At 38.3% G+C, this 26177-nt stretch overlaps 1 protein-coding gene across 3 annotated transcripts in view; it reads left to right on the top strand.

Annotated features, from left to right (window-relative positions):
- The window catches only part of esyt2b (extended synaptotagmin-like protein 2b), a 31117-nt gene extending 5721 nt beyond the window's left edge, over positions 1 to 25396 (top strand). Inside the window, exons 2-24 of one of the 3 annotated variants that reach the window (XM_040127327.1) lie at positions 539 to 580; positions 1188 to 1322; positions 1639 to 1715; positions 2626 to 2698; positions 5244 to 5333; positions 8512 to 8567; positions 11261 to 11381; positions 12338 to 12514; positions 12693 to 12775; positions 13133 to 13181; positions 13837 to 13926; positions 14076 to 14171; positions 14877 to 14978; positions 15522 to 15584; positions 18424 to 18498; positions 19837 to 19923; positions 20036 to 20185; positions 22145 to 22494; positions 22836 to 22934; positions 23215 to 23346; positions 24009 to 24114; positions 24231 to 24280; positions 24400 to 25396. In XM_040127327.1, coding sequence (XP_039983261.1) covers positions 539 to 580; positions 1188 to 1322; positions 1639 to 1715; positions 2626 to 2698; positions 5244 to 5333; positions 8512 to 8567; positions 11261 to 11381; positions 12338 to 12514; positions 12693 to 12775; positions 13133 to 13181; positions 13837 to 13926; positions 14076 to 14171; positions 14877 to 14978; positions 15522 to 15584; positions 18424 to 18498; positions 19837 to 19923; positions 20036 to 20185; positions 22145 to 22494; positions 22836 to 22934; positions 23215 to 23346; positions 24009 to 24114; positions 24231 to 24280; positions 24400 to 24469 — 2373 coding nt within the window. In that variant the 3' untranslated portion in view covers positions 24470 to 25396. The remainder of the gene's footprint in view (positions 1 to 538; positions 581 to 1187; positions 1323 to 1638; positions 1716 to 2625; positions 2699 to 5243; positions 5334 to 8511; positions 8568 to 11260; positions 11382 to 12337; positions 12515 to 12692; positions 12776 to 13132; positions 13182 to 13836; positions 13927 to 14075; positions 14172 to 14876; positions 14979 to 15521; positions 15585 to 18423; positions 18499 to 19836; positions 19924 to 20035; positions 20186 to 22144; positions 22495 to 22835; positions 22935 to 23214; positions 23347 to 24008; positions 24115 to 24230; positions 24281 to 24399) is intronic. The other 2 variants (XM_040127328.1, XM_040127329.1) reach the window with 2 other exon arrangements.
- The last annotated feature ends 781 nt before the right edge of the window (positions 25397 to 26177 follow it).

Raw genomic sequence — 26177 nt, 5'->3', positions numbered from 1 at the left:
AGCATGTTAGCATCGGATAAAAGCAAAAATCCAGCCTCAAGAGAGCCGCAAGAGAGCTGCTAGTGTGGCTATAGACTGTCTTGTTGTAATGATGGTGCAATTTAACTGTATTTCATGGGTAAGACTTGTATTAATGTAACAATATATGATGTCATGTTTGTTAAAATATTTTGAATGCCCAATACAAATGTGACATCTTCAAACTGTGGCTTTTCATGAGTAGCAGCTTTAAATTTGCATTTAATTCAAGAGTAATTTGAGACAGTTTTAAAACAAAGAGAAGAAGGCTGTGCACATCTGCACAAAAAAAGAGATTTCACACATATAAATGCAAGTTCAGTTTATAAAAATGGACATTTAATCGCAAGCTTTCAATTTTAGTGATAGCACAGAAATGTTGAACATATAACTTAGTCAGAAAATTGGGGAAAAAATCTCACCAAATAGATTATATGTGGAATATGCTTTTAGAAATATTGCATTATTAGGCTTATTGAAACCAACATAAAGACTATCTGCTCTTTTTTCTCCATTGTAGGTCCACTTCCCAGACATAGAGCGAGTGGAATGGCTAAACAAGGTAAAGAATTGAGCAGCTGTCTCTTGAATTTGTTTGCTTGAGTGAAGCCCTCCTTTTTGCTTTGTGACGTCTGTCACCCCTCTGCTCTCTCCTCTTCCCAGTGGGGCTTTGAATGTTGCCACACTGTACACTGCAGCACATTTGACTTAACATGCAGCCCTGTTTCTGCAGCACTGTGAAATGCATTAACCCCTTGTGAATCCCCATGGCAACAACATGGATGTAAATTTTAAAGCACTCATGAGCATACATTGAAATGATCTAGATGCAGGCATTAAAATTTCATTTTTTGTCTCCTTGCTCAATGTGTGTAAGTCTGACATGGTTTTACATTAATATAAATACATTTCAAATATTTATAAGTATTTATTTAACTCACAATTTGAGAGATGTACCTGTATGAAGCAATGAGAAAAGCTTAGATATGGTGAAGTTGATGTAGTGACATTAATTAAAGTGTAATTATAAAGTGTCTTACAGCACATACATGTAGATCCCCTGTAGAATAATTCCATGATGGAAAAGGGCACCAGCTTTTAGTTTGTCCCATCAAAACTCTACTGTAATTTCTCTTTGAGGTTCATTTCTCTTCCTGTATCCCCCTCAGACGGTGAAACAGATGTGGCCCTACATCTGCCAGTTTGTGGAGAAACTGTTCCACGAGACAATCGAGCCTGCAGTGAAAGAGTCCAACGGCCACCTCAGCACCTTCTGCTTCAGCAAAATCGATATAGGAGACAAAGTGAGCATCTCTTAGTGAGCATCTCCTGCATGGTGCTCACAGGCACTCTCACTGATCATGTGTTGTTTCAGTGGCGTACCAGACTACTAGCAGCAGGTGCCGTTGGGACAGCTGGCGAGGGTGTGTGGGAGCTTGAACGTGAACATGCACGTTGATGACATGTGCTTGTTTCATAAATAGTTTCCACGTGGGGTCAGGAGAGGGATCGACCTTGTGATAACCACGTGGGGGTTTCGGGAGGGGTGGAGGTGTTGGTGTGGTGTTGATGGACTGGAGTGGTGCAATGGCTATAATGGTTCCTTCTGTTTCGGTTCAGCCCCTGAGGGTCAATGGAGTCAAGGTTTATTCAGAGAATGTGGATAAGCGACAGATCATCATGGACCTACAGATCAGGTGAGCCAATCAGATTTCTGTTTAAAAAATTATTCTTCTACCTCTGTAGCTTCTTTCTGATTCTGGTTTAAAATGGTTCCACAGACCTTGGAAATTCTTAAGGGGTTGCTGATTTGAAAGAAATAAAACAATGGAGTGAAAGTTCTAAATTTCACCACTGGTGCTAACAGTTTGTCCGGTTTACAGCAAACACTCCTTGAGCAGCTACTTTGTCGGAAATTCAGCAGGAGACCAGCTGATGTATCCGTTTACAGTGCAGCCAAACAAACTTACTTTGTTTTAAAGATGCTACCCGTAAGTTCTTACTATCGCTACAAAACCACCGTTAGAATTATAGGCTGTTTACTTACCAAGAGCTTCAGCCATCTTTGAGTTTCTACTTCTTCGTCCTCTGATGCTGAACGGAGGGCAGACTGGACGCTTCAGTGATTCACTATTGCAAAGTGGTTTTAAGAGAGAGCGGTAACAGTAACAGTAATAAGCAATTTGAATCCACCACTAACTGAAAACTACTATATAGAGGTAAGTACTGAATGTAAATACATTGAATGGCTATTGCTGAAAAAATGATGACAATGTCAAAAACTCAATTTGATTTCATGAAAATCTTAAGCATTGTAACTTCAGACGCCTGGAAAACAATGAGATTTAAAGTGCTGAATATGACTGAATGAGCTCATTGACTGCAATCATGTCGGATCTGGAGGATGTGTTTATACAGCAGGAGTTATAAAACAACTCCATAAAGATAATTAATAAAAGAGAGAATCACCATGATGTCTACATTTAAACACTGTCATCTCTTATGCCATCAAACAAGACCTTTATGTCCTTTGGAAATTGTTAAAAAAAAGGGAAAAAACCATGGTACAGCAGTTTTACAAGACATACTTTTTTTTTTGTCACACAGCTTTGTTGGCAACACAGAGATTGACGTGGACATCAAACGCTACTTCTGCAAAGCTGGCATTAAGAGCATCCAGGTAGGGAAATTCCTTTTTGTCAGATTTGTTTGACATCTTCACACAGGTACTTTCCCTTGGCATGAGTTTCGGCCTATACAGTGGTTGACAGAAAAGGAACACGAAGCATTGGATAAAAAGTGACATTGACTTAAAGCTCTGTCCTGTCGGCTCAGATTTCCAGTCTTTATTTAGACAGGAGCTTTTCTACTTTTAATTGAACATTCTTTTAATGCAGTGCCTTTTATTAAATGTTTAAATACAGAAAGCTCTCAGGTCTGTAGGTGTATAATTTAATCATACTCTGGTCTGAAAGTGCAAATTAAACTCTGGACATCAGTGATGAAGGAATGTGTGTATTTATAATAATGAGGCTTTCACCAGTCATGTAGTAACAACGTTAGTAACTGCAAGCATAAAAATAATCTTGTAGTTCATTTGTAAACAGCCATTATGAAATGCTCTACAAGACTGATTCCCAGCTGTTTTAAGGCTCAAGCCCCTTTGACATAAAGCAATGTCTACTTGCTTTGTCGGAGTTGACACACTCTATGTCTCAGTGTTGTGAGCAGTTTAACCAAAGTGTGATTTTCTCCTCTTAGATTGTTTAATGTTGAATTATATATTATTTAGAGGCCTCAAGAGGTAGAACTATCCAAGATATAATACTGTCAAAGAAAAAGCAACGACTAGAGAGAAAAAACAAAGACATGGTTTAATATTGCAGAAATGTTTGATTTCTTCTTTTCTATCCTGTTTATCATCTTGGACCTCTTGGGTGGGTCTTTGGAACTACTACCCTGCAGACCTATTAAGATAATCAAATACAACAACAGAAACGGCTAAAGAGAAAAGTTTCAAGCTAATAACATACAGTAATACAAAAGTAGATTGGTAAAAGTGGTATTATAAAAAGCCCTTATTATACAAGTTGATGTTGATTAATGTAAAATATTAAAATTAACTCACTAGACCGAGCTCCTCCTTTGTTCATTGATTTTATAAACAGGATTTTAAACAAACTTTTAAAACTGAAACGTTCACATTATGAAAATATGCAGTTTCTTAATTTTCATCATGCTCCTTGAGAAGATTCCCTTTCTCTCTGTAGTGCCTGACTATATAAGTGTGTGTATGTGTGTGTCTTTCGTTGTTCTTGTATGTCCTTTTGTGTGTTCCTGCTGCAGTGTAACATAGCAGGCAGAAAAAAACAATCAGTGTGCCTCCTTGGAGACCAAGCGCTGTTGGGTCTGTCCCTGGGAGACATTTGTTGCCCGCTGACCCTGTTATGTAACTCAGGCAGACCTACATATCTATGCAGCTCATTATCAACCGCTAATACATTAGTCCCTGTCATTCCTTGAGCTGGTTTACATTACACAGAGCAGGTGCGCTTGACTCCATGGTAACGCTTAGATTACTGATGTCTTTGTGAGGAGTGGGGTTAACAGACAGCTATTATCAGCCTGTTGTGTGGGTCCACTACTATGATATAGGTCCACTCCTCATCAAAGTTACTGCACATAAAAAACATGTTACCCTGCAAACCTGCAAACAAATTACATTTTCCAATTGATTTCAAATTGAATTCACGTTTCTTTTGTAATTGAATCCATTAATTAAGATCTATCTATTATGGTGTTTCTCCGCTTATCAGTTGCTGATGTAGGGTCACCTTGCCTTTCAGACGTTATTATTCCTTAAGACAGTTTTTTTTAACTTTAAATACACAGTGTAACAGCATTTCCTCCAGCTGGAAAACTGGCAGGCTTAGTGGTATCACCGGGATGTAAAATGTGGCATTGCCTCATAAAGAGGGAACTAAAATGATTGATTTTTGTGTGACTTCTTGCACCCAAATGAGGTTTAAATTCTTGTTCATGCCTCTTAACATTTGGAAGATATAAACTTCATTTTGGTGTGTCAGCTTATATCATTTTCTATGGAGCTGCAGATGATATGTTGACAGATCAGTTTTTCCAGGGTTTAGTTTCAGGAAATAAGCTCTCAAATTGAATTTTTCTCGGCCACAGAAATAAAGTGAAGTCTTAAAATGATCATGATGGCATTTGCCCTGGAGAGCTGCATGCAAACACTAAAAGAGATTTATTAGTACTAGTTTCAAGCGTGATCTTGGTATTGGTTTCACTGGAGCTTTATTAGCATTGGGTTCACTGGCGTAATTGCTGTTTCAGACACAGTTGTACTCGGACTATCATTCCTGAAAATACAAATGTTGCTTCAAACCAAATATATTGTTGCTAGAATTCAAACATCCGTTGTTCTCCACTGCGGGCTAGAGAATTTGTGTGGTGTCCACAAGACACAACCAGCACTTCCAATATCATAATCCTTTTAACTGTCATGATATGTGATGGAGAAGGTGGAGGATGACATGGGGCAGGTGTGAAGTCAGGCTGTGATCGAGTTTCCAACTTGTCATGTGCTACAACTAAGGGCTCCACCGCTAACGAATGTCAAGGGCCAGAAGGGTGTCAGTTCCCTTAAGCTCTCTCTTTGTGTGTAAGTGTATGTGCGTCAATGTGTGTCTCCTGTGTTTCCATAGATCCACGGTGTGTTGAGGGTGGTGATGGAACCGTTGCTGGGTGATATGCCTCTTGTTGGAGCTCTGTCTCTGTTCTTCCTCAAGAAGCCAGTAAGTCCCGATGCTAATAACAGGACACTGATTTTTTCAAATAACCGGTTTAATAGAGCCGCAGTTGAAATTATAATGACACTACAGCCTGAATAAATGTAATTCGTTTAGAGTAGAAGCTATTAAATTGGTATTTGTATATTGAAATACAAAACTAGGTATTCCCTAAATATTTTTCCAGCCCATAAGATGGTGCAGCAGTGTAACACATTATCCATTCAGTGTTATACTGTTATCTCACAAGATATTTGAAAAAAAGTTTTGCACTGCATGCTCTCCTTCTGTTCTTTATACACACTATTTACCCATTACTGTGAATATCACAAAATGTCCTGAATATCTTTTATATCCCAGTTTGGTTCTGAGTGCATTTTATAATCTCACCAAATTTTATAATATTGCACCTGATAAAACTCCCTGGTTGCTCCCTGGTTTTCTGCTTTGCCATTCTGCTTGCCTCTTTCAGGTAGTAGTAATGGACATAAATTGGGCTTTAAATGACAGTGTCATAAGTCAAATCAGGTTTCTTGCATTTTACAGCCCTGTCTTTAAGTTTAATTTTTCTTTGCTCTTTTTTCTTTTCTTTGCATCTATGCTCTTATATTGTAAACAATCTACACCACCTCACACAATTTGTGTTTGACATTGTCAGTTGCTTGCACATGCCATCAATCTTCCTGTTCAACCCCTGTGCAGAGCCACTGCTGCACAGTTTAAAAATGTTTGACCAATTTATACCAAATGGGAGGACCCAGTGGAACTATAGCAGAGCTTTAAATAGCTGCAGATAAAGCCAGCCCTACTTTGGCAGATTTCTCTACAACAGGCACTCAGCTAAAGCTCAAGGTGGATATATTACTGTAGGAGGCTGAAGGGAGAAGGCAGCAGCTCTAGTCCATAAATCACAGTGCAGTCCCACATTTATACACATACACACACAAACGCTTATGCATCTCAATCATGCTTCTAGATGAGGAATATTAAATTGGTGTACTGGGGAAGACAGAAAATTGCAAAAGCAATTTCCTGTGGGGGGAAAAAAAATCACAACACCGTGTACTTTGGAATCCAAATAACTCATCGTCCTTCCTTCAGGGTGCCATTCAAGGCCTGGTCCTAAGTGCCAAATGAAACAGAAACATTTCCTGACGATGAGAGGTCTTGGCCACGTCTGGCTGTCACATTGCACTAATGTGATTCAGTGCAGTGTAAATAAAAAGATGCAGCACATACCACTAAAGAGATTTCATTGCACCGGCTCAGTTCAACAGTCTTGCACTTTATATGATGACTCATGAAGCAGAGTGGAAGATATCTATTGTGACCGACTTTTATTGTGAATTATGTACTGATTAATTAACATATTGAAAGTATTCATATCTATCTATTGTTTGATTATTCAATAAATCTTTTGGTTTTAAAATGTCCAAAATGATCATGAATAAGTTCCCAGAGCCAAAATTTAAGTCTTCAAAGAATAGTTAAACATTCTGGGAAGTAATAGTCACTGACTCATTTAGAAAATTGGAAAAATAAATGCTGATTATTTTAATAATCGATTAATCCTAAAAAAAAAAAATCCAACATTTACAATATTTGTTATAGCCTCTCAGATTTCAGGATTTCCTGCTTTTATATGTTTGATATCACAATAAATGTAATAACTTTTGTGTTATGATCAAATTTGAAGGAGCTTTCCAACATTTTGGTATGTACACTTATTCACTTACTTTCCAGGAATTAGATGAGAAGTTTGATGCCACTCTCATGCATGTATGCCAAATATGAAACTATAGTCAGCAGACGTTCAGCTTAGTTTAGCATGAAAACTTGAAACAGGTGGAGACAGCTAGCCTGGCTCTAGATGGATTTAAAAAAAAAAAATCCAGTGCAGTAATATCATGGAGTCATGGTGATTTCAGGATGTTGTTTTGTTTTTACTTTTTTTGTACAGATCAAACAAACAAGATATATTGCGTTTATTTGTGAGCTTTAGAGGTGCTGGAAGGCTTTTATTTCCCCGTTTCCAGTCTTTATGCTAAGCTAAACTAATCGTCTCCTGGCTGTAGTTTCCAACTGATCATACAGGCATGAGAGAGGTGTTGATTTTCTTTTTTTTTAATCTAACTTTTGACATAAATGCAAATAAACATATATCCCAAAATGTCAAACTGTTCCTTTAAATTAGCAATTTTGTCTTACCAACAATCCAAAACCCAAATTTATTAAATTTAGAATGATATCAAACAGAGAAAAAAACCTGCAAATTATTTTTTAGGATTTGCCAATTATCTAAATAATCATCATTTATTTTGCAATCGACTAATTAATTCCCTGACTAATTATTCTTTATTATTTTAAACTTACTGTATTTACAACTAGGTTTATAGTTGGAAGATAATGCTCTGTCTTCAGGACATACTGGTAACCCACATACAACAAGTCTGCTTCAGAGAATTGAGTGTGTGTCCTTCCACATCATATTCCCACAACACACAGCCATCTCTCCAACAATCATTCATTCACAGCCCTGTAGTGCTCCCCTCTCCCCCACAGCACTCAGTGCATCTCCTGCAGTGTAAGCAACATGGGCTGAAAAGTAGGGTGGGAAAGGCTCATTAAGGCCTCCTTCAGTTTAGAGGCAGAAGCAGATCAAAGCTCACTGAGAGGCAGGATCTGTCTGCATCCCAGGTCTCGGCTGATGCTACTCACACCTCCCTTTGATTTATTTTCTTTTAACTGTCTTCCCTTTTCCAGATTTGACACAGAAAAATGTCCCAGACTTAATTATACCCTGAAAACTAATGAGACTCCAGAGGGCAGCTGCTGCTTTTATAAATATTTCAGTAAGCAGGTCTTATTTTATTGGTTTCCATTGAAGGACCTGGGATTTCTGTCCTGTTTGGACTCATTAACTGTAGGAAAAAGGTTCATAGTGAGATAACCACCAGCTAGAATAAGTCACCAATTTCTCCTACACAGAATGGACCAAAACATTAGCAGCTCTTGGTATCTGCTATTATTAATCAGTGGGGTTTGTTGGCTAGAAAAGAAGAAGCCAAGTGGTAAATGTAGCACAGAGGGCAGGAAAAAATAAAGTGAAGTGTTGGAATGAATCTAAAATCATTCACATGTTCGACTGTTACAGGTATGCTCTCAGTTTTTCTTCTTGTTTTAGCTTCTGGACATAAATTGGACTGGCCTCACCAATCTACTGGACATTCCAGGGCTCAAGTAAGTCAGTTAAAACTTGTTTTACTTGCTTATCAAGGAAGTGTCTTTGAGAAAGTGAAAGCTGAGATTTCAAAAGAATGTTTTGTTTCTGGAACCTGGACACATGACTGCACACGTTTCTTTCATGCCATTGATCACTCATACAGTACTGTATGATTGTGACCATACAATTTGGATTTTTAAAATCACTTTGAGCACATTTTACCATTCAAAAATGCATTAATTATGCTGTTGTGTTAGGGTGACCAGAGAGCAAATGAGTCGATTAAGAGTTGCTAACAGCCTAACACAATTACTCGCTGCTGTCTTGAGTGGTTCATGCATCATTTCCACCTCAAATAATTTGATACATGCTTAAGTGCTGTATGGGATTTTCTGAGATTACAGCTGCTTGTCCCATACACTGCTGTTGTGGACAGACATGTTGACACAGGCAGAGCTCAGTGGCCCGGTCTCCTCTAGCCCCTCTGTCGTGTCCTCTGTGAGAGTGTAATGGATCCATGTAGCTTGCGCAATGCAGTATGTGTGTGTTTGTGTGTTCATATGTGCTTGTGTGTGTGGGTGTGGGGGTTGTGGAGGTTGCAGCAGCAGACAGACAACATCACTTGCCTACTTGAAGGCTTGCCCAGTGTGTCTCTCTTAAACCCTGTTATTATTATGTAACATACTGTTGTTTATTTATATGTGTTAATATGTCATTACTGTTGAGTTAGTTTTAAAATCAGAATCAAAACAAGACTAAGAGTCTACAGCAATGCTAGCATGCTCTGTGAGACTGTGCTTTGACAGAGCAGTGTATGGATCTGTCCCGCCCAAAGTGGTGGACCAATACACCGACATTGACATCCCTAAAGCCAAGCCGCTAGCGTGGCTAAAACATTATTGTCTATCAAAGGATGAAAGAACACACACAAACAGGAACATGGGGGTGTTCCAGTGTTTATGCCTGGGGAGCAACAGAAATGAGACAATTAGCACTGATGCAGCATGAATCCCTTCACACCCTCAAAGCTCCGGCTCTGACCAGTCCCTCCACCAGAGAATCATAATGTCTCTAATCAGCTCATAGAGAAGAGCTGTAGCCTGCCGTTTCATTGGAAGATAACCTGAGGACTGATCAAATGAATGTTTCTCCTGATGCCAGACAATCACAGGTGGCTAAATTGAGCTTATTTCATGAAATCTTTGTCAGGGTAGGTGGTGTCTATGGTGCTTCAGTACCTATCAGTTCTCTTACCAATTTATGATATACCCATGCCAATTACATTACCTTCATTACAGTAACAAATCACAAGGTTGAACTTCACTGCAGGAATTTATTAAAAACAAAAAGAAAAAAAAGAAAATTCTTGACTTGACTGTTTTATAGCTGCTGGCAAATTATCATTTGCTGACATTTGTGTTGTTTGACTTTTGGAAACTACTTCTCATCACTTTTTATAGTATTGCCAATGTGTATGCCTGGTTAAAAAAAAAAGGTTTACATAATTAAGGCCTCGGGTTGCGGATTGACTTTAGCCTGTGTTTGCTGGTGGGCATCATGATCAGGTGTGCTGTGACCTATTTGCTGTATTGGCTGACAGTGAAGAGGAAATTAGTGGGTGTTGTAGAATGGTTGTGAACCTAATAATCAAAGGAATAAATGTGTGCACTGCCTTAGAAATGCAGAGAACAGTTTATACAGAAATGGTGAAGTCGACAAAGAAGGCTTTTGTGTATGATGGCTCTTGATGGCCAACTGCGTAACATATATATTAATTGTAAAAGCTTAATTTTATGCCCTTTTAGGCTGATTAATACTTAGCCTAAAAGGCTGATTGACATAAAACCTTAAAAAAAACAATTAGATATTGAACTCTGGACAATCTTAAAGGGCGTGAGGAAAACTCATCATTTACAAAAAAAACTATGTCCCTCTTCTTCAACTTTCATGTCCTTCTGAACTAGTTTAATAAATTCATCTTTAATTAAATAAATTTATGGATTTGATTTGAAGGTAGCTTAACCATATGAAATTGTGAATTCCACTAGAGTTGGAGGCTGCAGAGACGGCTGCTACAGATACTCTGCTAAGCTAAGCTATTTAACTTTCAGCAGGCCTAGTCACCCAGTCTTGTTTATATAACAAGCAGCTCATTTTCCTAGATTTAGCCTGTGTTGTTTAGAGTACTGGGATCATTCCAGAGACAATATTTCAGGCAGTTTAGGAATACCTTTGATTAGGATATCCACACGATGATATATGCACAGATGTTCTGTAATCACAGCAGTGTTTCAACGAGGGACAGGCTGAACAATAACACCGGACGATGAATTTTTATTGTAATAAAACTGTTTCCAGCCATGATTGCAGTTTTCTAGCTGTGCCATGGCAACTCAATGAATAGAGGGAAGCCCGGCGTTAATGCCATTCTCTGGCCTCACCGTCATTGTTGTTGTCACGCAGTGTTGAATATTTAGTGGACCAGATAAACATTCAGAGGTTTCTTGGTGAGCAACAGCAACATGCTTGAACTGACTAGTTTTCCTACTCTCTTCTCACATGCAAACCAGAAATATACTGTGCTAAACTGAGATTAAAGGAGAATATTTATAACCCAAGGGCACCCATACTGTCTTTTAAATAATTAATTGCTTCATTCTGTTTATCTTCCTTCCCTCACTTCTCTCAACCATCTCCCCTGTCCTTGCAGTGGCCTCTCTGAAAGTCTGATTCAAGACATTATCTACAATTATCTGGTTTTACCAAACCGTGTCACCATCCCACTGGTTGGGGATGTGGAACTTGCCAAGCTTCGCTTCCCAATGCCAAAGGTACTAATGCAGTTTTAAAATGCTTCAGATTAAACAATAGGTTTAATATGCCTCTTCTAACAGTCTATGTTCATTTGCACAGCTACTAACCATCAAGAGAATTCATGGTCAGTAGCTGAAAATCCTTTATAGTAAAATTTCATAGGTTCTGTGCAGAAAAAAGCAGCAAAAAAAGCATGTCAAGGTTTAATTGCTACTGTCTGTATCCATGGTCACAAGATTAACACAAACACATTTCAGTGCAAGCAGCATCCTTGTTGAGGGTATACTATTTTATTTAAGATTAATTAATTGACAACAATTCTGACAATCAATGAATCCTTTATGTAATTTATCAAGCGGCAATGTTATTCTCTATTTTATATCATGTTTTTATACAGAAGTTTATTGAAATTGAAAAAAAATCATTTGAAAATGTTACCTTACTATTATTATTTGTGTCATTTTATTGACTGAACATGCAATTGTTTAACTGAATAAAGGATTAACAGATCAACTGACAATGAAATTAATATATAGCCCTAGTCAAATATTCACTTTGTATATACACACATTATCTAGATTTTAGAGGAATTTCTACAGTCCAGGGAAGTAATAGTAATTAAAAGGAAGTGCATAAAATGTACTTTATTTTAAATTCACATGCAAACAGATACTGATCTATACTCATCTATTCTATTTTATCAAGATGTACAAAACAATACCTTGAGTTCCCTCAATCATTAGAATTAATTTAAATAACGTCAATAGAAGATTCAGAAAAATATGAATAATCAATAATGTCATCACAAACATTTTGTTACTACTGAATGCTGGTAATAAGCCACAATTTTCTCTTACAAAGTTTAGGTGATGTCACATCTTATCAATTCTGATTCTACAGTGGCCTGGAAGTGTAAGAGGCTGCTAAAGTATTTCAGCGTTGCTCCCTTTAACGACGTTACATGTGTCCACAGGGAGTCCTGAGGATCCACTTCTTGGAGGCTCAGGATCTGGAAGGGAAGGATAAATTTCTGGGAGGGCTGATCAAGGGCAAGTCTGACCCATACGGCGTCCTGCAGATCGGCAACCAGCTGTTCCAGAGCAAAACGGTTAAGGAGAGCCTCCATCCCAAGTGGAATGAAGTTTTCGAGGTGACAAGTTTGGGATGTCTGTTGGAGTAGGGGGTGGACATTTACAACATTGCAGTTTGACTGCGACTTGCACTGTCTTTTGGAGTGTATTCTTCCAACTTGCATAAACGTAGATAATCTGTCTACTGACTTGACATGCCTGTTTGAATGAGCATCAACATGTTGGTGTGTTCATTAGGCGCTGGTGTACGAGCACTCAGGTCAACATCTTGAGATTGAGGTGTTTGATGAGGATCCAGACAAAGATGACTTCCTGGGAAGGTGAGTGTCTTTCATTTCCTGCCCTGCTCTGATCTTATCACACATCTCTCAGAAGAGTGCACATCCGTAATATGATTGATAGGTGAGAACAAGCTTTGATTGTAATTGGCCGGCTATATAGTATATTGACAAGCTAAGGATCTGGTATGGCGACACATATTGCAACCTAAACAATATATGAGGGGGGGGACATCAGTCAAAGTGAAGTATAGATGTTATCCCACAGGCTCAAGGGCAAAGTCAATGATGTATCCCCAAGGCTTTAACATTACACCCAGTGCCAGCAACACAAGGCAGCTGCTCAGTTTCTGGACCCATCCCAATCTGAGTAATTACTGTATTTGTCATTATTGACAGCCTTATGATCGATATGACTGAGCTGCACAAAGAACAAAGGGTTGATGAGGTAAGACACTTTCTATGCTCATTCATATTGTCCATTAAATTACAATTTATTTAGAGTTTTTACATTACATATATTGGACATTATGCTTATTCACTTTGTTTTTGAGAGTTAGATGAGAAGATGATACCCCTCTTTCTATATGTACAGTACATAGCTATAAAGCTACAGCCAGCAGCCAGATAACTTAGCATTAAGCTTAGCTTAGCTTAGCATAAAGACGGAAACACCTATCCTGGCTCTGTACAAACACAGCAAAATCAGCCTACCAGCAGCTCTAAAGCTCACTAAGGAACATCTTACATTTAAAAAAAAACTAGATATAAGGTGTTAAGGAGCTTCAGAGGTGCTGGCAGTGGGATTGTATTACCTTTGGACAGAACCAGACAATCTGTTTCCCCCAGTTTCTATTTTTTTTTCTATTTTTGCTGCTGGCTGTAACTTCATATTTACTGTACAAGCATCAGAGAGGTATCAATTTTCTCATCTAGCTCTCCACAAGAAAGTGAATAATCGTATCTCCTAAAATGTTGAACAATTCTCTTATGTTCTTTTGTAGCACAGCTCCTAAAGATTGTTTAAAACAATTTTCACACCAGAAATGAATGGTTTGCTTCCTTCAATGACTCAACTGTGATGTTTGGTTGCATTATTCCAGTGGTTTGACCTGGAAGAAGCACCTACTGGGAAGCTCCACTTAAAACTAGAGTGGCTGTCTCTGCTCTCCACTCCTGAGAAGTTGGACCAGGTACAGCATTGAAAAACATACTTTCTATGACTACTACTAATTAAACAGAAAATTAGAAGTGTGTCGCTGTTTATGCATTTGCTACTGATAATAATGTCAGTCATCATTCTCTGTGGCGACCGCCTGTCCTGTCCTTCTTGTCCAATCAGGTGTTGCGAAGTGTGCGAGCAGACAGAAGCCTGGCCAATGACGGGCTGTCGTCAGCACTGCTGGTGGTCTATCTGGACACAGCAAAGAATCTACCAGTAAGATCCTGCAATGTTCACTTTATTTTGACGTTGCCGATGCTATTGTTCTTAAACTTAATGTACTTCCTTAAGCATTTGTGCTAAAATATAGCATTAGGCTTATGTAGGCTTCTTTTTCTCTACCCAAAGTATACACACCATATTTAGCATTTCTTACTGAACCGGTTAAGTAAGAAATACCAGTGTAGCACTTTTGTTCAAATAAGGATTATTGGTCAATGTGCAGCAATGCTCCACCCTCCTGTTACCTTAAGGTTTCATACTTTGTTACACTTGATTGACTTCATCAGTTTGCTTTTTATGTTCTTTGAAATTTTATTTTCACAGTGAACAACCAGGGCAGGTTGTTACATTATTATCTTCATAATCCTAGCTACTCCAAACCTAGCCATTAAACAGCAACTGTGCATTATGGATGTAGCCTGTAGCGCCAAATGGGTCAATAGGTTTTTTAGCAAGGTATATGATCAAGTCATTTCTGCTCAGGGATTCTGTGTCATATCAATTTTTTTTTATAGCTGTTGTCATATGACAACCTTCAACCTTTAAAAGCTGACCTTTTCAGGAGCCTAGAAAAACCTTGTCCTTCAGTTTAATATCTAAATGAGATTTCAACATCTATTTCAATATGACACTTTTTAGCCATCTCAGTCCGCATAACTACCCCTTCTTCTCTTTATTCTCTTTTCCTCTTCACCCAAGAGTGTCTTCACAGGCAGCTTAGGCTGTGGAAACTTAAGTGAGAGGAGGGCATCTGGGCTAGTCTTTTGTGAGAGCAATACTTCAGAGTATAGAACAATATTTGTGAGTCCACCAGAACTTGTTGCATCCTGATGGTGTTAGCATTAGCCGCGTGCTATGATGTGGATTGAACAGTAACAGGAGTCCTTAAAATGTGTATCTTAAAGCATGTGTTAGCTGCACGGTTTTGCTGTAATGTCTAATGAAAATTACTCTGAGTCTCCAATAACCATTAACTCAAAGCAGACACTGCAAAACAGAGAACTCAGCCATGCAAGCGCCTATGCCTGCCAATTAGTGTGTATCTGTGTGGATACAGAAAGCCTGTAGCTTGTTAAAAAAGTCACATTGTGTCTCAAACTAGCTCTTTCAAGTCTTCCCTTTTGTAAATACCCTCATTATACTGACCTGTGTTTGCATTGTTAGCTCCCTGCAGTGTCAACAGTATCTTCCCTCACACTGCTTTTTGTTTAATACCCATATCATTCATTCATATTTCAACATATTTTTCTGGGTTTTCTCATGCCTCTTAACCAAGCTGAGTCAATCGTGTCCTACTAACTGTGGGTGTGTTTTTTTTCCCCCAAATCTCCTTGTGGCTTAAAGAGCAACTTGTCAGATTTCATCAATGACGGGTTGAAGCAAGTCTCAGTCTTTAAGGCCCTGAAGGTAATGTGGGAAAAATGGACTGCATGTGCAGATTACACCCTGTGTCTCATCTGTGTTGGCCCTCAAGTGCACCATCCAACGTCAAGTGATTATGAGGGTTATCAAACAAGCAGAGTGAATGAATTGCCTTTTTTGAAAAGTGTGCATGAAGATGGATAATTGCATTGTCTTTTTTATGCCTTGGTTGTGCTGTACAGCTCTTTCTTCTTATTTGTAATGGTACATGATTTCCCACAATTCCCAGCTCATGTGTGCAAGCATGCAAATGTCTAATTTTGCACTCAAATATCTCTGAATCGAAAGGATAATTTTCATTCTTCAATCTTCATGGTTGATTGAAACTGAGGCCACTCTTACAGCATTCATATCAAAAGACACATCATCATTTTCCTGCTTTTTTTTTATTGCACCAGTGAACTGGTCCAAAGGTTTTCAACAGCAAACATACAGAACTGCCAAACCTGTGTTACTACATGTAGAATCTGATCATGTCTTCATTTCAATTCAGGATAAAGACCCCAAGCTTGTCAGGCCAGCATCAGGCAGAGGCAGAAACAATGAATTTTACTGTATTTGGCCTGTTAACCACAATCATAACAACTATGACTGCCCTTGTTTAGTAGTCACAACATTAGTAGGTATACTATATCTGTTTCACAACACAGCTGTTCATAACCAGGCACAGTCTCAGGTTACACAAACTCTTACTCTGAAATCAACTGCTGTATTATTCCACTTAGCGTGAGTCATTTCTTGCCTTTAACACCTCCAAGAAGTTTCAAGTTTCCCACTGTCACACATGGTGACACTCCCTCAGTGCAAATAATCCAACAATCAGTGAAACTCACTGCAGTATCATGTGTCAGTTTTATTTGACATTAAAGGGCAACTGAAGTACAAATACTTCCAGTTTACCCCTAACTAGCCTCAGTCTTTGCTGTCCCAGTGCTGCCACTAGCTGGCTTGGCTGCGTGGCAGACTGAGCTTCCGCCTCGCCTTGTTGCATTTCCTCAACCCGAAAATATAAACCTGCTGTGACTCTGACAACATTTTATAAAATGTGCAGCAGTTTTACCTTCAGTGTGTCTGTACTGAAAAGATGTTTGGAAGTCTGAAATGCAGCTTATTTGTGACAAAGTCTCCTTTAGGGTCTTTTACCCTAACATCAGAATACAGACTGGAAAATTTATAGGATGAACACATGTCTCTAACTTGGAGGATGCACACACAATGAGGTGCACACCAGTGTGAGCTTCAGTGCGAAAATATTTTCTTCACCACCGCGATAAAAAGAGGGAAATCCTGATTAGGATTAGGATTAACCTTTTGCAGACTTTTTCCAACCATAAACGTTGCATTTTGCCAAACCGAATAGATCGGTATTGTGCGATTAGGCACCATTTTCGCTTGTGTGGAAAACAGACAAGTCTGTATAACATCAAGCACCACAGCCCTTCCAGGAAACATTTTCACAGCTTCAGTGTTTGCTTTTACACCATTTCCCCTATTGAATTTACATGTAGGTGGTTTGGCTACAGGTTTATTCATATATTTATCATAATATTATCATCATGTAATGTGATTACATTTTTGTAATGTATTTATACACGTATATAGACATACACAATAAGCCTCATATATATACCAAAATTACAGGTCTAGGGTAGTCTTAACAGTTTTCAAATGATACACACAAAACTGAGAAATACTGTCATTATATTTATTAACGAGTAAAAAAATGCAATAACTAAACAAAAACACTACACAGAGAATAAAACAGAATACTCCAGCCTTTCATCTGCATGATGTCTACATGTTCTGTCAGCCACAGAAAAACTGTTTTCCTTCTGCAGGACTGTGGCTTTCATCTGCAAAATATGAAAAAGCTACAGTCACTTAAACACTAGAAACACACATACAAGGAAACATATCGCAATAATATAACATCTATTACAAAAGGAAATAAGAGCATGAATGTCATATCAGCGAAGTGTTTTTTTTAAATGTGAATTTGGCTAATTGTGAGATAAACTCTTTACTGTATATATTTCAGTCAGAAAGCACAATATGCCACAAAACTCAGACAAGGAAAAACTCCACAAAGAAAAACTTTAACGGGGAAAAAAGGCACAGAAGCGCAACAGGGCAAGGATTCCTCTTCCTGAACAGACACGTGCAATAGCTGTCATTTATACACAGTAGACAGAAGCATCAGTAGTAGAATTACAATTTAGAGAAACAGAATGACATTTTTAGCACATTTAAGAACAGACATATAATATTAAGAATGTGAAACCCTATGCATTTTGATTTTTTTATGCTAAGTGCTTTATCTGTGTAAGTTGTAGCATATTAAAGCGTGGGGTTATGTTAAGGAGCCTGCGTGTACAATGTGGAGCTTGATCCTAATGTTGGTGAAAGATAGATATATCAAATTTAAGCACTGTACTCTGGTGAAAGGATGGGTTAGCTAGTAAGACTTTCCCTCCTCTGTCATAGCCCCTGCCTTGTAGATATGTAGGTTATTATTATTCTGTAAGGAATACTGAATAATACTTAGCTGTCAGAACCCAGCATACTAAAATTAGACTGCAGAGGAGACAAAGCCTGGCAGTCTCCTTGGTACCCTCACTGCCTGCAGCCCTGCTTGTCAAAACGTAAAGTAATGTTCCTTCCCTTTTAGAACTACAGACTCTTTCACCATTGTGTGCTTGATACAGAGTCTCGAGAAGCTAATGTTTGAGATTGGGTTTAATTATGTCGTCCGTTACTGACGGTTATGCATTGTGTGTCACAGTATGGAGAATAAGCTAATAAGCGTCCCTCTGATTCTTTACAGTGTGCAAAAAAGAGCAGCACTGAACCCAACCCTTATGTCCAATTCACTGTTGGACACAAAACACTTGACAGTAAGGTAAGTATATAAGTATCCATTAGTATTATTATATTGTCCGATTTTGCCCTTGCCCTGTAACTGTCTCTCCCTGGAGCTTTCTGTTAAAGAGGACCTCCCTCTAACTTTGACTGTGAATTATGAGAAAGTTGAACTGAAAATTGTCATACAATGACAAGAATGAAAACCAACTACAACATACCATTAAGTTTGGGCTACGTAGATTTCAAAAGGGAGAATACGTAGGTGGAAGAAACACTTAAGTGGACCAAGGTATTGTTGATGCTGAAGTTCTACTGCAAGCATGTAATGACTTTAGGGAGGCTTATTACCTTGGACCCTTCCCTTTTGTAGTTTGGACAGTAATATATTCTTATTAAATTGGCTCTGGTGTCCAGGATTTGACAGGAAACGATGAAACAAGGAGCTGAGTCTCAGCTATAATTTCATGGTGCCTACACCAAATTTTAGGTGGTGGAGTAATTTAGCAAATCAGCATAAACTTAGGACTTGTGTTTTGCTGACTTTTGATTTACTTCATCGTTTTTTGGGGTCCCACAGACAATCCACTGCTGTATGTGTAACAATATAAACATGAATTGCAAAATCAACCACTTTTTTGTCCATTGCGTTTAACCAAACTGAGTGTCTGAGACCCCAAACAGAGGTATTGTATCATTTTCTGTAGCGGACTTTTGAACTGTCATCATTTCAAAATCATCTTTAAAAGCAGTTCTCATAAACTAGCAAAAGCCATGAAGTATCAAGCCGTTAAAAAGTATGGAGTTGAGCTGTTATAGAAGTTTCCAGGGTTTCAATGACCCCAAAAAGAACAGTAGAGTTAAATAAAGTAATCATAATTAAAAAACACTCTTAAAGCTTGGCACACTTTAACCTTATAGTCATTGCTCCTATCACTGTCCTAATTCTTTATAAATGGACACAAATCTTGATGGGAAACTGGCTAATTTACAAATCAAATAGTAGATTATGAGAATCAACAGTGCTAATTAAGGTTTTAAACAACACTATTGTATAAAGTAAAACTATAAGAATTAAAATGTTTAAATAAATAAAGGATTAAAATAAAAGCTTATAGTCTATGTAAGGTGTGCAGAGGTAACAGCAGTAGAACAAACTGATGCTAAATATAAATAGGTATTACCTGAAAATATACAAAAACATATGAAATAATACAGATATCAGGCGTGAGGTTTTTTTCAGTGAGTAGTTGCAAACCTACAGTGTTAGTACAGCACTTCATAATGACTGACAGCACCATTGAGAGATTTCTGCCGAGGCATTGTGTTTATTTCAAATGTCTTCTAACTCACAAAGCCTACCTTTCTGCCCATATAGATCCGGTACAAGACCAAGGAGCCTCTGTGGGAAGATTGTTTCTCATTCCTTGTTCATAATCCCAGGAGGCAGGAGCTCGAAGTGGAGGTATTCCTCCATAATGACACATGATAACATGTATTTTTTATGAGAGCATGCTCCAAATAGTGGAAATAGCTGACTTGTCCTATAGCAGATCTTTGTTTTTCTTAATGCACAGGTAAAAGATGACAAGCACAAATGCACTCTGGGTAATGTGACGGTGCCTTTGAGCAGCCTGTTGATGGAGGAGGACATGACGCTGACCCAGTGCTTTCCTCTCAAGAACTCCGGGCCCAGCTCCACCATCAAACTTAAAATGGCCCTGAGGGTAAAAATACACTGTGTCACTTCTCACTGGCGCCCCCTGCATTAGTGATGAAAGGGTTATTCATTTCAGGCCGAGGAGGCCAGGACAGATGTTCTGCCAAGTCAAACAGAAGTGATTATGAGAAGGCATGTTAAGAGTGGTACAGTATATCTGAACTAATGTTGTAGTAAAGCAAGAAACTGAAATTATTAATTTGATTAATAACAGCCACAACATTTTATGTTCTCAATTCAGCTCTAATTTGTTGGCTAAGTCCCATCCCCCTTACTAACTGTTGCTACACCTGTCAAGCTTTCTATTTGCACAGTTTACAGCTGTGACGGTACTTGATGTTAACCTCAGGAATTGGTTGAAAACACAGTTTACAGCTGAGTTTCTAATGTTTCAGCTCACTCACTTTAGAACAAGAAGCCTGTAAAAGGGGTCTCAAATACATACGTGAAGGCTACAAACATGGTATTGTGCCTAAGGACTGGTGATAAAGCTAAACCTCCAAGGCAAAAAGTCAGCGTCCTCTCACGGTGGTCGTCCTAATCAATAATGAAAAAAATCCTTAGAAGCAGCCCTATTATAAATATTGAAAAATAAATAAAAAATGTCTTATAAGATATTTAATTCTAACATAACCCCGTCTGGGTGTTTGGATTACATCCTTGTTCATATTTTCACACAGTACATTTTCACTTTTAATGTTACAAGAAAAAGCTTTAAGGATGAGGACTAGCTCGACTGGTTTTAGTAAAGCTATGTTGAACGGGGTGGCTGGAATATAGACTTCCACAAATCCGGTGAAGAGTGAACAGAGTTGCTAACGTGAACCTAAAACTCTGGCTTTCATACAGTGGGAAAATACTCACACCTGACATATAGCTAGTTAATGATGTGCTCCTTGGCCTTCAGAGTAAGGCTCGCTACTAGCTCCTGTAAATATTAAGCTAGTTAGCTGGACGTGCTAATTGTGGGTATGTTACAGAAGATAAATACAGTGTTTTAATCCATTCCTTACACTTTGGTTCTTGTGTTGTTGGTTTTGGAAAGGCTAAAAAAACACCTCCCTCCAAACTCTACACATGCAGACTATTGCTCATACTTCAACAAGTGATTGCATTGTCACATTGCTTTAAAAAGGTAAAATTGTTGGCTTTTAAAGCAATTGTATAGTGTCCAACTCATTCATAACGTTCACTCATTTCATTAAGGTACCTTGCCAGTACATGAAATGATCATGCTAATATTTTCATTCCTTGTCATCAATCTAGGTTACTATAAATCCATAAAAACCAAAAACCAGGCTACTGTAGCAAATAAATTGCATTGCCCTTCGTGTCACTGGAAGTAAGTGCACTATCTTGTATTGAATAGTAGCTGATCAAATAACAAATAAAATGAATGCAGCTGCATCAAAATATTGACATGCTCTTAAATAGCTTTCAGGTATTGGAACACAACCTATCCGACATATCAGGTTTCATAACAGATATTATAAAAAGGAAATGGCTTTAAAGGCTGAGTGACCTTTTTGGAACCACCTTAGAAAGACAGATAGCTCTGTAAAGACAAATGTGGCCAAGGCACTTTAAAAACACACTTGAAAATGCCTAAAGTGTTTCACATCAGCAGCACGAAGGCCACTTTACAAGAAAGGATTTGTCTTAAGGATTAGTTTAACAATTAGAGGACAAATCGGAGGATTGTTAAACGAAGCCTTAAGACTAATCGTAGTCTTACTGTCCACTCTAAGATTGTATGTAAAACCACCAAACTGACCACATCCCCTTTAAAAAAACTAATTTTTGTGGAGGCAAGATTAGGAAGGTATTTTACTTGAGTTACAGTACTTTGACAGGAAAGTAAATGAGTAAAATTATAAAACTTGCACAGCATGTTTTATTTCAGTATTAAGCTTTAGTTCTTGTTAAGTATTCTCCAGTAATGTCTTCCTGTCTTGTCTTACTTTAGATCCTGTCCCTTGAGAAGCAGGTATCCTCAAACCAGCCTTCCTCCGTCCAGGTCAGGAAATCCAGCGTGCCGCAGTCAGCCACAGCCCCCTCCCAAAGACAGTCCACCTCAGATTTCCCGCTGCCTCCACCCACACCTCCACAACCTATAGACGCTTCCACCCTCACCCTCCAGCAAAGGGATGGCGAGCCGTACTCAGCCAGCCCTCTTCGCAGCATCTCCAACCTAAGTACCTGCATGTCTAGTTCCCAGAAACACCTGCCTCATAAGGAGTCCACACCCAGCCTGGCCTCGGATATCTCCCTGCCCTTTGCCACATTGGAGCTTCAGCAACGGCTTCGTCAGCTGAAGTAAATGGCAGAAATTATATATTATTTTTAGAACTGTTTACCACCTACTTTTCCTGTCCTTGCTGATATTTTGCTCCACATTTCTTAATTTCTTCTACGGCTTTTACTTGCCTCATTTCAGGGATCTTATTGGGGTTTTTTTTACTTCATTTAAATTCTGCAATTTCCTCTGATAGAATGTCATCCTAATTTGTTTGAGTATGTATCTTTATGAATATTTTATCAAGCATACCTTTCAAGCGATCCATCTATCCCTGCATACACTGACGCGCATATGTGCTGTGTAAATTCAGCTGCAGAGTGTCTAGAAGTGACACTGACTGACTCTGGTGTGCTTATAGTGGCTCGGCCCCCAGCCAGTATCCCTTGGGTGAGGTCCAGCTGACTGTTCGACACAGCTCCCAGAGGAACAAACTCATTGTGGTGGTGCACGCCTGCCGGTGAGGTCCATCATATGCTGAATTAAAACATATTTTGCTGTGAAAGATAGACCAGAAAAAGTTTGGTTTGAAGGACTTTTTCTCACTTTTTGTCCCTGTTATTTTGGCTCAAGTCTCGGTCATTAATTGTGATTTGTGGGTAGAGATTCTTCAGTATGCAGACCATCTCGCTTCTGTGTGGAACTACACTATACATTTAAGAATGGATAGGCATCATTAACCTAAACACCCTGTGCCTGGCAACATGTGAGTGAAACAGTTTTGTCCTGTGTGTCCTCAGTAACTTGATAGCCTTCACTAAAGATGGCTCAGATCCCTTCATCCGCCTCTATTTGCTGCCTGACAAGAGCCGTACGGGGAGGAGGAAGACCTGCACAGTGAAGAGGACCCTTAACCCGGTTTATGATCAAACGTGGGTTTAGAGACTAATACTACCTTACTATGCCTTTCAGTTGCATATTTGTAATTTAAAAATTATTCATTAGTATCTGGATGTGTGCTCTTGTTGTTAGACTTTACACATATGTTCTGCTCTCAAACGTTTATATGTTTAATTGAACCCATTTGTAGTTACATCATTATTGAATTAATTTGATAGCTGACTATTTTAAGAGACCTTTGAAGCTACTTTGGTATCTTAAGGATTTTTTTTTAATTCTCCATGACTTCAGAGATGAAGATCACAAGCTACATTAACACCACAAGCACATTAAAGTTGCAGTTGTGCAATATTTTGTGTGATTTTATTGTCCAGCTTGACAACTGTTTTCTTAGTAATCAGTATTATATCAAAGTGTATAAATTTTGCAGGGAAGCTATGGCCCCTCTGAGCTGAGATTCAGTCATATCAAGTGCAGTCAGCATGGATTCCACCCCCTCAATTTTCTGTTCATTGTTTGGCACTTTTGTTTGCAGATTAGTTATAAAGCTCCAAAGCTCCATCAAAATCTCTTGTTTCTTAAATTCAAATTAACAGTGTATCTAATTAACAGTTTTAACCCTTTTAATTTGAGTAATTTTTCCATGTTAAAATGGTGTCATAAAATTTTGTGTGTACTCGTGTGTGTTTTGTAGGTTTGAATTTAGTGTATCTATGGTGGAGCTCCACAGGAGAACTCTGGATGTAGCAGTGAAGAACGGAGGGAGCATCCTGTCCAAACACAAAGGGCTCTTGGGAAAGGTAACTCCTGCAAGTTTTTGTTTCTGGCTGTTATTATAAGTATTTTCTAGCAGTAGAGCCAGTCCCAAATACTCTAAAACCTTAATTTCTCTCTCACTTCTTGTACAAATTTGCAGGTGCTGGTAGATTTAAGTGGGGAGGATATATCAAGAGGATGGACACAATGGTAAACTTGTATTTATCTTTGCCCTGCACAGAATTGATTGATTTTTTTTTTTTTTACGTAATAAACAGCCTGTTTTGGCACTTAGTGTAAATATATAATTTCATAATTTTCTCTTGCAGGTATGATTTGAGTGAAGATGGACTGTCATCTCAAGGTATAACAAGTATTCAAGACCCCCTCCTCACATAGTGAAACCACCTATCTAATGTAATATAGTGATTTTGTTAATCTAAGGGCACATCATTTTGTTGTTTTCATGTATATTTTTCACATAGTTTACAGGAATTGTTTCAGCGTGTAAGTAAGTTTTTGAAACATTTCCTATTATTATTTCATTAATGATCACAATGGGAAAAAAACATATTGTAATGAAACACACTAACTGCCTTGTCTCTGTTTTCAGTGTTTCATGTAAATATCAAGTTGCTAATGCATAGTTACAATAATTTGCAGGGGTTTTCGTGGCATTATATTTACTTAAAGGAAATGATGTTGAAATCGGTCAATACTGTTCATGCTCTCTGTCCAGTTTCTTAAAATGGGACAAAGTCTGTCTGTTTGTCTTGTGAGAAAACTCTTACCAAAGGAACGGATACAATCACAAAAGTAGGCTTAAGTAGCAGTCTTGACTCTGATATTTTTTGTCATGCAGTGTTATTTGATAGTTTACCTCTTATTGTTCTTTCTGCTTGAATACAAACATGGGATGCATATATGCAAAAAATAAAATGATTACTCTGTATATTGTAAGAGGACTTTGTGCAATATTGGTTGTTCTGAATATTGTGTCAGATAATGAAGATCTGAGGGCATTTTAGGGCTATGAACAAGTGCTGTGTAATTTGACTAAAGGATACTTGAATAAGGCTTCAATTGTCGAAACCAAATGTGAGTCGAACAACGTGAAAAAATGAACAGAGACAATTATTGCGTTTTATGAGCAGGGCTGCCAGAATCAAGATGGCTATGTCATAGGCTTGTACATGTTTTGCCATGCAATTATAACTGTTTGTTGAGGCTTTTAAATATTTTTCTTGTTATCTATCCCGTGCCTTAAAAAAACCACAATGTAATTTTTGCCTTCCAAATGTTATTATTTTGAATGATATGATGCCTCATGGCTTTTGAAGAATAAATGGTTTCTCTTCTGAAAATCGTCTTGCTTGTTTTTATAGGTTGGTCCTCCTGTGCGGAAACAAAGGCTATGAATTATTTCCTCACTGGAGGCAAATATGATACAGTTTTATGCAAAAGTATGGGTGCCTCTGGGCAAATTACGCATTTTGCTGATATTTGAAGTGAAAAGAGGTAAATACAACTTCTACCGCACACAGATAAGCCTAACAGATAACAGATAAATCTTTTTTTTCAAATGTTAATACCCTTTTAGTTTTATTTCATGAACGTAAAAATAGAAAAAAAAAATTATTAGTAATAGTAGTAATTGTGGCATGGACATAAGTTTGGGGACCCTACTTCGACCCACTGGTCCTGCAGATCACTTCGAGTTCTGAGATATTTTTAGGCTGTACTGCACAGCACAGCATGTTTAAGATCTCTGAGGGCTGCTCCAAAAGCTTCAGCTTATGCTTCCAGAAGTAGCTCATGGTGGATTTTGAGGTCTGCTTTGGATCATTGTCCTGTTGTAGAAGCCAGCCTCTTTCCCTTTCTTGACTGACTGAATTGAAATGACTGAATTTGCTGAAATTTAGTGGAATCCATTCTTCCCTCTATCTGTAAAATGTTTTCCAGTGCCACTTGCTGCCACACAAAACCAAAGCAGAATATTTCCATCCCCATGATTGAAAGTTGGCAAAGGGAGTAAGTGCTGATTTAGTACATGCACATTACACAATCAGTTTTTTCCCATCCTATTTTTTAAGTTAATGAAATAGTA

The sequence above is a fragment of the Xiphias gladius genome, chromosome 5 (genome assembly GCF_016859285.1).
Source record: "Xiphias gladius isolate SHS-SW01 ecotype Sanya breed wild chromosome 5, ASM1685928v1, whole genome shotgun sequence".
NCBI lineage: Eukaryota > Metazoa > Chordata > Actinopteri > Istiophoriformes > Xiphiidae > Xiphias > Xiphias gladius.
The sequence above is the reverse complement of the archived record's forward strand: the minus strand, read 5'-3'. Positions and strand labels throughout refer to the sequence as shown.